Source organism: Rhinolophus hipposideros (assembly GCF_964194185.1).
Source record: "Rhinolophus hipposideros genome assembly, chromosome: 14".
Lineage (NCBI taxonomy): Eukaryota > Metazoa > Chordata > Mammalia > Chiroptera > Rhinolophidae > Rhinolophus > Rhinolophus hipposideros.
This window is the reverse complement of record NC_138060.1, coordinates 54,291,682-54,306,474: the sequence shown is the minus strand read 5'-3', so window position 1 is coordinate 54,306,474 and position 14,793 is coordinate 54,291,682. Positions and strand designations below refer to the sequence as shown.

General features: G+C 35.5%; 1 protein-coding gene across 1 annotated transcript in view; it reads right to left on the bottom strand.

The window, feature by feature from the left end:
* Positions 1-14,793, bottom strand: part of OXSR1 (oxidative stress responsive kinase 1) — an 81,929-nt gene that overhangs the window by 10,569 nt on the left and 56,567 nt on the right. Inside the window, exons 8-12 of the mRNA XM_081072267.1 lie at positions 13,530-13,663; positions 8,787-8,835; positions 8,081-8,146; positions 5,214-5,336; positions 3,708-3,740 (exon numbers count right to left, since the gene is read on the bottom strand). Coding sequence (XP_080928393.1) covers positions 3,708-3,740; positions 5,214-5,336; positions 8,081-8,146; positions 8,787-8,835; positions 13,530-13,663 — 405 coding nt within the window. The remainder of the gene's footprint in view (positions 1-3,707; positions 3,741-5,213; positions 5,337-8,080; positions 8,147-8,786; positions 8,836-13,529; positions 13,664-14,793) is intronic.

Below are 14,793 nucleotides of genomic sequence, written 5' to 3'. Positions count from 1 at the left end.
GTGAAAAAAATATATCAATGCAATGGTCAAAATTTAGAGTTAAAGGAGAAAAAGAATTGAAAGGGCAATAAGAGAGGTCTAAGGGCTGATAATATGTAAGCAAAATCAAGGTGGCAAGGAAGTAAAATTTTGTGTTCATTTAGCTTCATTTAGAGGAAATCAAAAGTTACTAATCCGTTCTGGATTTTGATAGAAAAACAGAACTTTAAGATTAGTTTTCAAGGATCAAATATATGGTGATGGAAAGAGAACTAACTGGGTGGTGAACACACAATGTGATATAAAGATGATGTATTACAGAATTATACACCTGAAATCTACGTAACTTTCCTAACAATTGTCACCCAATAAACTTTAATTTAAAACAAAGATTAGTTTTGAAAATGTTAATATAATTATTAGCACTATTTCAAAAGGACGGTTAGCTCCCACAAAGTGTGCACATGTTTACCAATAACAAAGATAAAGGTTATACAAAACAAAGTAATGAGAGGATGTGGAGAAATTAGAATCTTATGTATTGCAGGTAGGAATGTAAAATAGTGCAACCACTAGGGAAAACAGTATGGCAGTTCCTCAAAATATTAAAAACAGAATTACCACATGATTCAGCAATTCCCTTCTGGGTATAGACCAAAAAGAATGGAAAGCAGGGACTCAAACAGGTATTTGTGTAGCCATATTTGTAGTAACTTTATTCACAACAGCTAAAAGATGGAAGCAATCCAAGTGTGCATGGACAGAGGAATGGATAAACATATGTGGTATGTACATGCAATGAAATATTATTCAGCCTTAAAAAGGAAGGAATTTCTGATACACGTTAAATATAAACATTGAGGGCATTACAAGTGAAATAAGCAAGTCACAAAAAGACAAATACTGTACGATTTCACTTATATGAGGTATCTAGAGCAGTCAAATTCAGAGACTAAAAGTAGACCAGTGATTGTCAGAGCTGGGAAGAGGAGAAAATGAGGAGTTATTACTTAATGGGTACAGAGTTTCAGCTTTGCAAGTTGAAAACAATTCTGCAGATGGATGGTGGTGAGGTTGCACAATAGTGAATGTACTTAATGGCCTGAACTGTACACTTAAAAATGGTTAAGATGGTAAATTTTATGTTATGCATATCTGACCATAATTTAAAAAACAGCAAAGTCATGAGCATGAGAATATGAGGATGAGCATGTGAGAGGTCATGTGGAGATGCTACTTAGGCAAAGGATCAGGAGAAGACTTAAAAAGAAAAACTCTGGATAATCTGTAAAATACCCCCTCACTCAATTTCAGGGAAACTACAAATTAGTCAAGGTACGTTAAGTTAGAGAGTAACAAATAATCTTAAATTCTCAGTAATCACGAGAACAATAGTTATTTCTTGCGCACACTTCATGTCTATCTCTGGCCAGCAGAGGCTAAGTTAGGTATCATCGTCTTTCAGGGATGCAGGTCATAGTAGCAGAGACAAGGGAATCCAGGAACTACTGAGTGGCTCTTCCTGCTCACATGTCACTGGCCAAAGCTAACTGCCATGCCATACATCACTTCAGGGGCAGGGAAATGCAATTCTACCATGTACCAAGAAGAAAAGGAGCCAGAAATCTTAATGAACACTAGTTCTAATATAAATGTTAGCTATGGCCTATTATGCTGAGGTACAGTATTTATTTTCAGTCTTAACAGAATATTATGTACACGAATCCTGTACATATCATATATACAAATGGTATACTGTGCACACAAATGAAGTGGAAAAAATAGTTACTTTAAGCATAGTGGCAAGAGCAAATTGGTGTAAGAGAAAAACGTGTGCCATTAAACGGATACTGAGCTCAGAGTGCACAGTGCCTGATGGAAGATGGTGTGACAGGATGGACCCCTGAAATGATTGTTCTCCTCAGGTCACGAGCCTGGGGCAGGCCAGCCTAACGGGATCCTGTGTAGTAGGATTCCCTATCACACTGAGCAGTGACTATAGATAACTGAATCTCTTTCATAAGAGAAGACACTGGGGAGAAAATCCAAAAAGAAAAGGTAGCATATGACAAATTCCTGAACAGATTAATGCAAAAAGACTACTTTCCACTTCAAGCACCTCAAGCCAAAAAAGTAACTCAAAGTCAAGCAAGCAAAGAAGAACATTCTGGGCCCTTGGGCCAACTTTTAAAATGAGTGCAATGGCTGGGGATGTGAAATACAGAATGCGGAATATAATCAACAATGTTGTAAAGAATATGTAGGGTGCCAGACGGGCAATGGTAGGGAGATCACTTCATAGACTGTGTAGATGCCTGACCACTGCAGTGTACACCTGAAGCTGAAGCAGAGTAATATTAAATGTCAACTACAATTAAACATATATATATACACATGTAGGCATGAGATGTGGAGCATAGCATAGGGAATATAGTCAATGGTATTGTAACAATAGCTGTTAACAGATTGGGGGGAGGGGTTATCACTTTGTGAGGGGTGTAAATGCCTTACGTTGCTTTGTACACCTAAAACTAAAAAAAAGAAACGAAAAAAATACCAAAAAAAAAAGAATATATATGACTTCTGAAAAAAATGGATAAACAAAAAAAGAATTTCAAGACAGTAGCAGAGGGCATGCATTAAACCAAGAACAAGGCTTTTCTAAGTGTGGAGACCTCTGTGGCTGCACAGGCTGCACACCCATGAAATCACCCTGCCTCCGGAGGGATGTGCATAAGATTTGCCCCACTGTTTCATCTCCTCAGAGCTCTTGGTCCAAATCCACCCTAAGGTCACTGGAAGTGACTACATGTTGTTCTGCATAATGAAACTGTGATGTTGGATAAAATTCAACCAAACAACTCCTTATTGCTACACAGTCAACATAAACCCCCGGCAATACACAATAGAGAAACACGAAAGGAAATGAGAGTGAGCGCAGAGAATTCAAAAGCAACCCAACCAGTCCTGTAACGCAGAGTGACTGTGATCAGGTGAGCTATATGACGCCTTCAGTGCCAGAATTCACTCAAGGTAATTGAAAAACACTTTAGACTTTCCTGAAATCATTGCATTTCCCCCGCAAACATGGCTTCAAAGTAGAATGCAGGACAAACAGAAATACCACGAAAGACTGTCTAGGGATTAGAAACATGGAAGTTTTTATATTTCAGAAATAAAGACCATAAAAACAAAATACCTACATTTAACTGTTCCTGTGGATGACAACGAGACATTTTTAGAAGAGAAAAGCTGACATGGTATATATGCCTTGGCTTGTTTAGATCAGGTTACACTGCAATGCAATGACTAACCAACTTCAGGTTTTCTGATTAAACAAAACTTCACCTTAAAAAATAAAATGAGTTCAATGGTACCAATTTACTGCCAAGGTCCATTCAAACTCAAATAAAGTCCACTGGTATAAATTCTCATTCCCATTTAGGCACATACTGTGTTTCCCCGAAAATAAGACCTAGCCGGACAATCAGCTCTGATGCGTCTTTTGGAGCATTAATAAAAGACCCAGTCTTATTTTACTATATAAGTAAAATAAGGTCTTATAGTAAAATAAGACCGGGTCTTATATTAATTTTTGCTCCAAAAGACGCATCAGAGCTGATTGTCCAGCTAGGTCTTATTTTTGGGGAAACACAGTACAAAAAGAATGTGCTTAACAATAAAACAAAACCCTATGCTTTAACAATTCAAAAACCACAGCTACTTACCTCAGAATTTGATAATTCTTTCACTCGGGGAGACTAAAAGAAAGACAAAAAAAAGGAGGCTTGTTAACTCAAAACTCGTATTATTTGTAGTCAGTTCCAAAGTGCAAGGAATGTTGAAATGCAAGTCAACTCCACTTCATTCTGATCCACACACTAACTCACCAGTAACTCTAGTGAAAGTTTTCTGGAAAAGGAAAACTGCTGTGATACTATTGTATTCTTTGTCCAGGTGGCCTATAACGCATCAGTGTACTTACGGTATTTGAAAAGGTCACAACTTGAGATTCCTAGCAAACATAATGGGACCGAGTTCTCAGCAGGGAGGTTGCGTTCCTCAAAGTACAATTCTTTCTATTAATCATGAACATATTATATGCATAATACCCCAGACCAAAGGTAAACCTTCAAGCTAATTATTCAACACATTCTCACCCAAGAGTAATCTGGATTATGGGCTTTAATGGAGAAAACTCTTGAACCAAAATTGAAAAAACCAATTATAATCTTCCACATGAAAATCTAAGTTAAAATTTATTTAGTAAATTGTAACAGTTAGTAGTAATTCTGGATACAGACATTGGAGAATACAAAAACAAAAAAACGAAAACAAAAAAAATCTTAACATGTCTCTAAACAAATATCAATTTATGGTAAATTCTACCAAATACAGAGTTAGACTACTTAAAAGGTTAGTTTAGGTTTCTTTTCTTTCTTTTTTTTTAAAGTTTTCATCACCATTTTATTAAGGAGACTCAAGGTTCAGGAAACAGCTAATGCATCACCACAAGCATATGGCCAACCAAAACCTTTTTTTCTAACTTTATATTTGCAAAAAAATTTCAAACTTACTCAAAAGTCGTTAGAATAAGAACAATAAAAAGAACACCCCTTACTCAGAGTCACCTTTTTTCCTCTTTGCTTTATTATTTAGATGCTCACTTTCACTCTGTTTTTCTTCCAATATAGGATGCAGTCTGGGATCATGTATGGCAGTTAGCTGCCATGTCTCGTAAAGATTTTTTACATCTGGCACATAAACACCTTTGAAGAATGTATCTACCCCCCAACACACACACACACACACACAGGCGCACCACCCAGGATATACCAATTAAAGAAGTGATATACTAGGACTCTTCAGACAGAAGGTTAGCAGACCTCAGGAACAACGCTCCTAGTGTTACTCTTTCAAGTTCACTGATCTTTTCTTCTGCAATGCCTAATCAGCCATTAATCCTACCTAGTGCATTTTCATCTCAGACACTGTAGTTTTCACCTTTAGATTTGGGTCATATGTGTAAACTCTAAATATTATATTCGAACAGACCTGCCAGTAAAATTAACTGGGCTCCTGTTGTTAACCAGTTGTTCAAACAATTCTGCCACTTGCATTTTTTATATTTTAGCTGGTTAAGCTGAATAGAACCACAACATACAGTACTATCTCAGAGGCTTCAGACAAAAAGATAGAGCTCTAGCTAAAGCATATAGTTTAACAAAAGTTACCCTGAGTTGTGAAATTGCTGCTTTCCCTTCCTCACTTTCTTCATCAAATTCGTCATCACTCCACTCCCAACCGCCATCTTCTGTCTTATGAAGACGGCCACTGGAACCTGGTACTCTCCGAACCTGCTCGGTGGAAGAGACGAGTGAATTATGGTAATATGTGACATTTACTACATAGACAAGTCAGTCATATTTTCCTCTCCTTCTATTACTTCAACACAGTATGCAGATAATCATTTTCCCCAAAGGCATCCTCCACCACTCACTTGCTCTCTGTTCACAATCTCTACTCTTTCTTTACTCACAACCACTGACTTTCCCTATACGTAGTTCTATGCTCTGGGCCCAAACATCATTCAAGTCCTTATGTGAAGTCACAGGTCAAATCTGATTAATGGTTTCATGATCAGAAATGTTTAAAAAAAAGAAGAAGAAGAAGAAGGTTAAGTCTCCCAAATAAATAAACCCAAGATAAAAAATATTCTTTTTCTCTTTTTAATTTTAATTTTTGAAATCACAGTTATACCTATACAGTTTTAAGAGTACTATAGCACTGTAAATTTTCTTAAGAAAAACAGCAATCTTCTACCTTTCATCCTTTGCCCCACAAGCAACCACTTTCAACTCATTTTAGCTTTTTCTTTAGGAATTTATATTCATCTCTCAACGTAACGTGTTCTTATTATTACCAGTTGGTGTTTTTTGTTTTAGGAATTATCTATTGGACTTGCCACTATGGAAGATGAGAATTTAACCCCATTACCGACCCCCTACTCTTTTCTCAAGATATGCGTATAATTTCAGTTAAATCAATATTCAGTGTTTACATAACATGATTATATAATTCATACAGTTGAGCCTTATTGTATATTATAATTATTTTTCTTTCCTGCATAACATCCTTGTTTCCCCTGGAATTATTTCTATGTACTTGTTACATTTACACTCCAATTCTCTCCCAGCTATGTAAATCTTCTCACCACATTCATATATATTACGTATTTTATATCAGTATGACCTTCTTGAGGAAGCCTCCTGATCTGCTCTATCCTAGAAAGGTTTCACACCAGGTTTGGTACTTTAGATCTCACTCTACCATAATCTAGAGGACCATGCTTCCCGAATCACATGATTTCCCTGTTCTTACTTTAAGCACTTCCTCCACTACTAGCATGGCTCATTTACTAAAACCATACATTTCTGAATATATCTTGATTCCATCTCCACATTTCACTCACAGTTTGCCCGGTAAAAAAAAGTCTGGGCTAGGAATCATTTTCTTTGACCATGTTGAACATAACTGCTCCATTATGATCTGGCTTCCAGAGGTACTACTGAGGTCATGACAACTCCTAATCCTGTCTGTAATCTTTCCCCCTTCTCTGGAAGGCTATAGCATCTTCTTTTTGCCTCTAGTATTCTGAGCTATCATGGTAATGGGCCTTAGTATTGGTCTATTTTCATTCAATTTCCAGGCTTTCCCAATCTGGAAATTCATGACCACCAGTTTTAGAAATGTTTCTAGAATTATTTCTTCAGTGATTTCCTTACTTACTTGTTTTCCTTTTCTGGAATTCTTTTTACTCAAATGTTGAACTTTCTCAAATGATCCTCTAATGTTCTCATCTTTTCTCTCCTGCTTATTTATATCTTGGCCTTTTAGCTCCGTTTTCTGGGAAATTTCCTCAACTTTACCCTACAGCCTTTGTACTGAGTTTTTTTCATTTCTTTTATGTTTTCTCTGTTTCCAAGAGCTTTTTGTTGGCGGTGCCATTCTCTAAATGCTTTTTCTTTTTAAAGTAACAACTTTATTGAGATAGAATTCACATACCACACACTTGACCGATTTAAGGTATACAATTTGATGTTTTTTAGTATATTCAGAGTTGTTAAACCTCCATAATAAAATTTAGATTATCTTCATCACGCACTCCCTACCCCTGGAAAAAAACACCATACCCATTATCAGTCACTGACCATTTCTCTACAATCCTTCCAGCCCTAGGCAACGCCTATAACCTACTTTGTTTCTATACATTTGCCTAGTTTGGGCATTTCATATAAATGGAATTGTACAACATGTATGTGGTCTTTTGTAACTAACTGGCTTCTTTCAATTAACATAATGTTTTTAAGTTTCATCCATATTGTGGAATGTATCATTACTTCATTCCTTTTTATTGCCAAATTATATTCCATTGTATAGATACATTTTATATATTCATCAGTACACGGACATTCAAGTTGTTTATACTTTTTAGTTATTATGAATAACACTGTTATGCCCATTTGTGTACTTACTTTTGTGTGTACATGTTTTCAATTCTCTTTGACATGGCTAAGAGTAGAAATGTTGTGTCATATGGCAACTGTGTTTAGCCTTTTGAGGAATTGCCAGACTACTTTCTAAAGTGGCTGCATCATTTGACATTCACAGTAGTATGTGAGGATTCCAATTTCTCCACATCTTTATCAATACTTATTATTGTCTGCCTTTTTTATTATAGTCATTCTAGTGGGTGTGAAGTGGTATCTTCATTGTTTTCGTATGGTGTGAGGAAAGGGCCTAACTTCACAACTCACTCTGGTAGTTGCAAACAGTGATTTAACATAGTATAGAATTCATCCATCAATTGTCTAACATACCTTTTCCTCATGCTAGATACCAGAGTGACAAATACCTACGCATGCAGTAGACTAATGATATTTGCTGAATGAATATATCAAAAGAATGCTAAAGAAAGGATTGAAAGAAAATGAGTAATCCTTATATAGTTATCAAAGTATTACTTAACATACGTACTTTCAAAATGAAAAAGTAAATTCTTAAGTTATTTTCCAGGAAACTGAGCAGAAGCTCCATTTACCTTTCTAGCTCTTTCAGTAATGGTTGGTGCTCTCTGCAATATTTTTTCTTGAAGAAACTCTTTATTCTGAAAAGGAAAAATGAATATTTTTTTCTTACAAGATGTTTTTACTGAACCAAAAAAACTGACAAAGAAATGTTCACCACAATTAAAATGTGACATAGTAACTGTTTTACAAGAAAGTTTGAAAAAAAGCTTCCATTCTTTTATTCTGAAGCTCCTTTAGCACATTACCACCATGGGCTTATAAACTGAGACAGAGCTTTAGTGCACTGTATAAACCAGTATCTATAAAAAGTTTGCTTTACCATATGTCCTTTGGGATCATGGACCCATATTTACAACTACAGTAACATCCCATTTACCTGGTATCTTTGGGAAATGAGATGTTTACCAATTCAGTAAACCCCGAAAGGAGAGTTCAGTATTTTTCACAGATTATATTTATAATGGCGAAATTTAATATTCACTGTTCCTGTTTATATGTTTAAACTGTTGACATTTAAATTAATTTATATGAAAATAATTTACTTATTCTAAAGGATGTATCTTAAATATCAAAGATTGTATAGACAGTGCCCTTAGCAATTATTTGATCTACTATCATAATCACATTAAGATAATGCAACTTCTGAGCAGTGAATCTAATTTAGATGACTTAGAAAGATCAAATGGATACATAAAATCAAAAGTCAGAATTTCCTACCTTTGCTTTTTGGAAAAATTTGTGCCTCAACAGTTCTGCTGCTGTTGGTCTAAAACCAGAAAAGAACGTTTTTATGGTTATTTCAAGTGTAATGTGGTATTTTATCTTCAAAAATGAGAAAATGATTTCTTGAGCAACAAGATTAAAAACTCAGTATACTCCATTTTCCTTAACCTGCTAAAAAGAAAAAAGTAGCATAAACTTGGTATAAGACACTGAGTAGAATAAAAACTCAAATAGAAATGTTCTGATAATAATTATTGTAGGTTCTCTGAAAAATTCATTAGTGAAATGTTTCTTTTGGAAGCATGATTTCTTAGAGGCTTCTAATATATCTGCTATTTAATATTATTTCCCAAGAAATAGACTAGACAATGTTTACTTTAAAGCGGCATAAAAATACATCTAAACTCACCAAATCCTGGGCTTTTTGCTATGTGGCTGCCTGCCAGCCTTCAACTTAGGTAATCTTATAATAGATTTCATAATTTCCCTTAAAAAACTGCAGATTCTTAAAGTAATATATATTTCCCAAATATAACTCCATTTTTAACTCAACTCTGCACCGTCTTACTTTCTTTGAGTAAAGGCATCATTACCAACTTTACAAACTGTTAAATAAGTATGATTGAGAATAAACAATACTACACTTGAGAGATTAGACCTGATTACGCCACACACCTACCATAGAATCCTACTTCGCTAAGGTTCAGGATTACCTGGCCAAGTCCCTAAAAACAGTGGTTCTTAAACACTGCTGTGCATTCTGTCTGGGAGCTTAAAAAACACCTCGATGCCTATGCTGCACCCCATACCAATTAATGCAGAACCTGTCAGGGCAAACCCAAGCATCAGTAGTTGTTAAAATTCTCCAGGTGATTCCAATATGCACTCAAGCTTGAGAACCAGCGCCTCAGAGGATTAGTATCAAGATTAAAAGAATGAATGTCAAAGTGCTACGCAGACTGACAACAGACATTAGCATTGTGTCAAGATTTCAATATGTTCAAATAGTTTGCACAATATTGTTTCCCAGTATGAGTCATTCCTTTCTCCTAGGTTCATTTCCTTCTTTCCGAAGTACAATTTATAAGAGTTGTTTAAGTGCTAAAACATGGCTGGAAAACTCAATCTTTGAAAAAGATCTTAATTTCATGCTTAGCTTTTTAATAATAGTTTGACTAGCTGGAGAATTTATTCTGAGTTAACAGTTATTTCTCTCAGCATTATTCCAGTATCTTCTGGCCTCAATTGTTATTATTGGGGAAGTGGCTGTCTACCTGCTATTCCTAAAGGTAATCTGTTCCTTCAGGGTTCATTTAAAGCTTCTATTTGCCTTTGTGTCCAGTAGTTTCAGGACCATGTGTACAAGTGGGGAAAGGAGGATGCTGCTTGGAATTTTGGGGGGTCGTCTTTAAGAATGTAGGTATTTCAATTCTAGAAAATTCTCTTAACCGTTATTTCTTTGAATATTGCATCTCCTACATTCTTTCTAATCTCGCTCGTCAAGTCCATGTATACATATGTGTATGTATGTATATGTGTATATGTCTGTTACGCACATACACTCTGAACCTTCTCATTCTATCCTCTAAATGTTCATCTTCCTTTTCATATTCCCACTTTTTATCTTTCTGTGCTACATTTGTGCAATTTCCTCAGTACAGTGCAGTGTGATTAAGAGCAGACACTCTAGTCAAACTGTATGGATTGAAATTCCAGCTCTCTCCACCATTTATTAGCTGTGTGACTGACTTTGGGCAAGGTTACTCAACCTCTCTGTGATTCAGATTCTTCATTTGTAAAACAGAGGATATAATACTGCCCTCCTCATAGGATTACTATAAAAATTAAGTGAGATGATATATGCGAAGTGTTTATAACAGTACCTGGTAACTTGCTTACCGTGTTTCCCCGAAAATAAGACCTAGCCGGACAATCAGCTCTAATGCATTTTTTGGAGTAAAAATTAATATAAGACCCAGTCTTATATTATATTATACTATACTATATTATATAAGACCCAGTCTTATATTATACTATACTGTACTATATTATATTAGACCTGGTCTTATATTATAGTAAAATAAGACTGGGTCTTATATTAATTTTTGCTCCAAAAGATGCATTAAGAGTTGATTGTCCGAATAGGTCTTATTTTCAGGGAAACAGGGTTGTAGTCAATAATTCTCTCTTTTTTGTTTTATTGGCTGTTCTGTTTAACCAGTCTACTGAGGGTTTGTTTTTTTTTTTTTTAACTTAGAAGTGTTCTAAATAAGATATAATTTTGGTTTACAAACTGGAATAGATGTTCTATAGCTTCCAGATCTTCTTTTTAAAAACGCTTTTTATTTTTAAATAATTTTAGATTTACAGAAGTGATGCAAAGATGTAGAGTTCCTACATACCCTTCACCAGCTTCCCCTAATGCTAATATTTTACATAACTGTATTACAATTATCAAGAAATTAACTAAAAATATTAACATTGGCACAGTACCATTAACTAAACTACAGATTTCCCCCGTTTTTTGACTAATATCCTTTTTCTGTTCCAGGATTGAACCCAGGACACCATGTCGTATTTAGTCCCATGTCTCCTTAGGCCCCTCCACTCTGTGCCACTGCCTCAGTCTTTCCTTTCCTTAACACTTTTGAAGAGTACTGGTCAGGTAGTCTGCAGCGTATTTGTCAGTCTGGGTTTGTCTGATGTTTCCTCATGACAGCCTGAAGTTGTAGATTTGGGGGAAGACTACACTACCTCAAAGGGGTGATATGTCCTCTCTGCATCGTATCGAGGAGTATATAATAATCAATGTGTCTTATTATTGGTGATGGTAACCTTGATCACTTGAAGAAGGTGGGAATAAGGTGTCTGTCAGGTTTCTCTACTCTAACATTGTTGTTTTCCCTTTTTCATGCTCTATTAGTCAAAAGCAAGTCACTAAAAAGCAAGTCTAGTCACACATGAGTAAGGGAGTCCATTAAGTTTTTAATTTTAATTACTGTATTTGTCATTTCTAGCAGTTCTATTTGATTTTGATCTTTTTTCTTTTAGGTCATAATCACATTCTTTTCTTATGGTTAAGATTTTAAATTATTTTAAATACACTTATTTAATGGTCTTTTCAGGGATCTTTGCATTACCCAAAGTTCTTGGAGCACTAATCCTTCTGCCTGTGGTGTCTGCTGACTCTAGTTCCCAGTGTAGTGTTTCACTCTGTTTTGTAGTTTTGGATTGTAGTCTTCTCTTCAGTGGGGCATTATGTGCAAGAATCTCACAGACTTGGGTTTTGTGAAGTGTTCTAATAGTGCAGTTTTACGATAGCTTCTGCCAAAAATAAAACTGGCTTGGAAATAATTTTACTTTCTAATCCTGTAGTTTCCTGGATAACATGGGTAGTATAAATGAAGACTGTAAACCTGCAGAATGTGCAGGTCGGAGGCTTGATTATTCAGCAGAGGTTTTTTGCTATGTCTTTGTGACAATGGACAGATTTTTTATTTTCTGGACTATCTTTTCATTCAGGATGCAGACTTGTGGTCCTAGCTTTAAGTAGAGATCTCAGTTCCAAATCTCCATTGGACGGGCACCATATCTCATTTCCAGTCCCCATGTGGAAGTGAGAATGGATAGTGCCTCACTGCAGGCAGCCACAGGATTTTTCTTCTCTAATTTATGGCTTCTTCATTACTTCTGGCATCTAAGGACTTCCCTTTATTGCAAGCTCATCTCTGGATTGGTTTTTTTAAGTTTGATTAGACTTATCCAGCATTTCTGGGTGTTTGTAACAAGAGAATTCTGTTATTTTAGTCAACTAACTTGGCAGAGGCAAAACTGTTCCCTATCTTTTATACCAATTTATTCAGAAACAGAAAAAAAGTTCTAAAAACACAGGTTTGAACTTTGCTCCCTGTATTTTCCTTATCCTTTCCAATATTTCCAACAGTAAATTCTGAAGCCCCATTAAATATATGAAAGTCAACTAAAACCATTTTCTTTTGTTGATCATTAGAGAAATCAAACTTAAAGACCTCTTAGTGCTAAGAAATTGAATGGAATATATATGCGAAACAGAAAAATAAGATATAGTGGGAGCAGAGCCCGAGGTTAGAAATCAGGAGTTTTGAATTCAAGTCCCACCTCTATGACTAGGTAACTGGTTGACGTCATAAAAGGCTGTACTCAAGGATCTCCAATATTCTATGATTCTGTTTAATTCATAAAGATACACAAGAGATGATCATGGTTATTTATTTGCTTGTCATCCAATCTGCCTAGTGTTAACAACGTAAGCTCTTCAAATTTTTGGTTCACTTACTAAAATATCTTTCCTATAAAGAAATAAATATAATTATATTTAAACATTTGCTATGTATATTTCTTTTATTATTAAAACTGTAAGCAGCATTAAGATATTTTACTTGTAATTTTTAAATGCAAATTAAAAACAAGCCCTACCACTAATTTGACATTTTATTAATACAGAATTCACAACACACAAATTCATAATTATAAGAAATTAACCAGGATTATTTAGGATACATCATATACTAAAAAGAAGAAAGCAATTTATTCATTTCCAACCTAGGGTAATGGTCTGTGTATTATTCTTTTATAGTTTATAGTTTCTTTGAATATGAACAAATAATTCCCTACATATGTATGTATGTGATTCCTAGACTTCCCACAATGAATTACATATTAGATGAAGAGAAAAGTAAGCTTTATCTCATATTTTACCTTTTTTCGGGATCCTTTTGAAGACATAACGAAATCATTTTCCTAAATGATTTTCCATATTTTTTCAGCATTTCTTTATCTTGAACACCAGTTTCCAAAGAAGGAGGATCATTTTGCAGTGTCAGCATCAAAACCTGTAACAATTTTCAATATAATAAAAACTTAAGACTCAGTAATGTTAAATACTGTGGCCGACATTTTTCAATATAGACAACCCCCAACATACAAGCAGATTTTATTTTCTACAGGCTCATATCTAGATCAGCTGTTCAGAACCCAGAGTATTTAGGTGTTTTCTACATAAACAATATCCTATAGAAAGTTGGCTTCCCAGGTGACGTGCCTGCCAGAGCTCAACTGCATCAACACCGTTATGTTCTTTGGTTAGTCCTTTCTTCATGTCTTCTGTCCCCATTCTTATCCAGCCAAACTAGCTTTAAAACAATATTAAAACCATAGCAAAATTCAGAGTGTGACCTTGCTGACTTCACCTATTCATGGCTCTGTTTCAACCTGACACCTTGTAATCTGGCCCTCTCTTCCTGGAACTCCTCAGAAACTTCTATCATAGAAATTACTGATGATGTCCTCGTTAACAAAGATACAGCCTATTTTTTAAAGTTCTCATTTTTCCTACCTTCCCTGAATTAACTGACTATGCTGTCCATCTCTTCCTTCTTTGACTTTGACTTTCATGGCAACATACTAGCTTGATTCACAGAGATGTAAGTAATGAAAGTCATATTTATGTGATGGGACTTGGGGTTATTTGTGTTTTTCTATACTGTTTGACTTTTTTATGAAGTATAAGCTATTTTCTAAACACCAAGACAACACTAAAAAATAAAAGGGGGGTATAATCAGAATTATTACTTGCTTTTCAGATTTACATTTACTGAAACGGAATTACTAAGGTTGGTGATATTTCTCATTTTGAGCAAATAGGTTAACATCTGGCTATAGGCAGGAGTCCTGCCTATAATGAATGAAAAGTAAATCTCATGCTCCCCCAACCTCCTTTTTTAAAAAATTAGCCATTTCTTTGGCTTAAAAATAGCCTCCCACTTTACAGTTATTTAAAAAAAAAAAAATCCAGGCTAGCCCAGTGGCTCAGGAGATTAGAGCGCCATGCTCCTAACGCCGAGGTCGCTGGTTCGATTCCCACATGGGCCAGTGAGCTGCACCTTCTACAACTAAGATTGTGAACAGCTCTCCCTGGACCTGGGATGCTGTGAGCAGCCAGAGCTTGGCGTGAGCTGCCGCG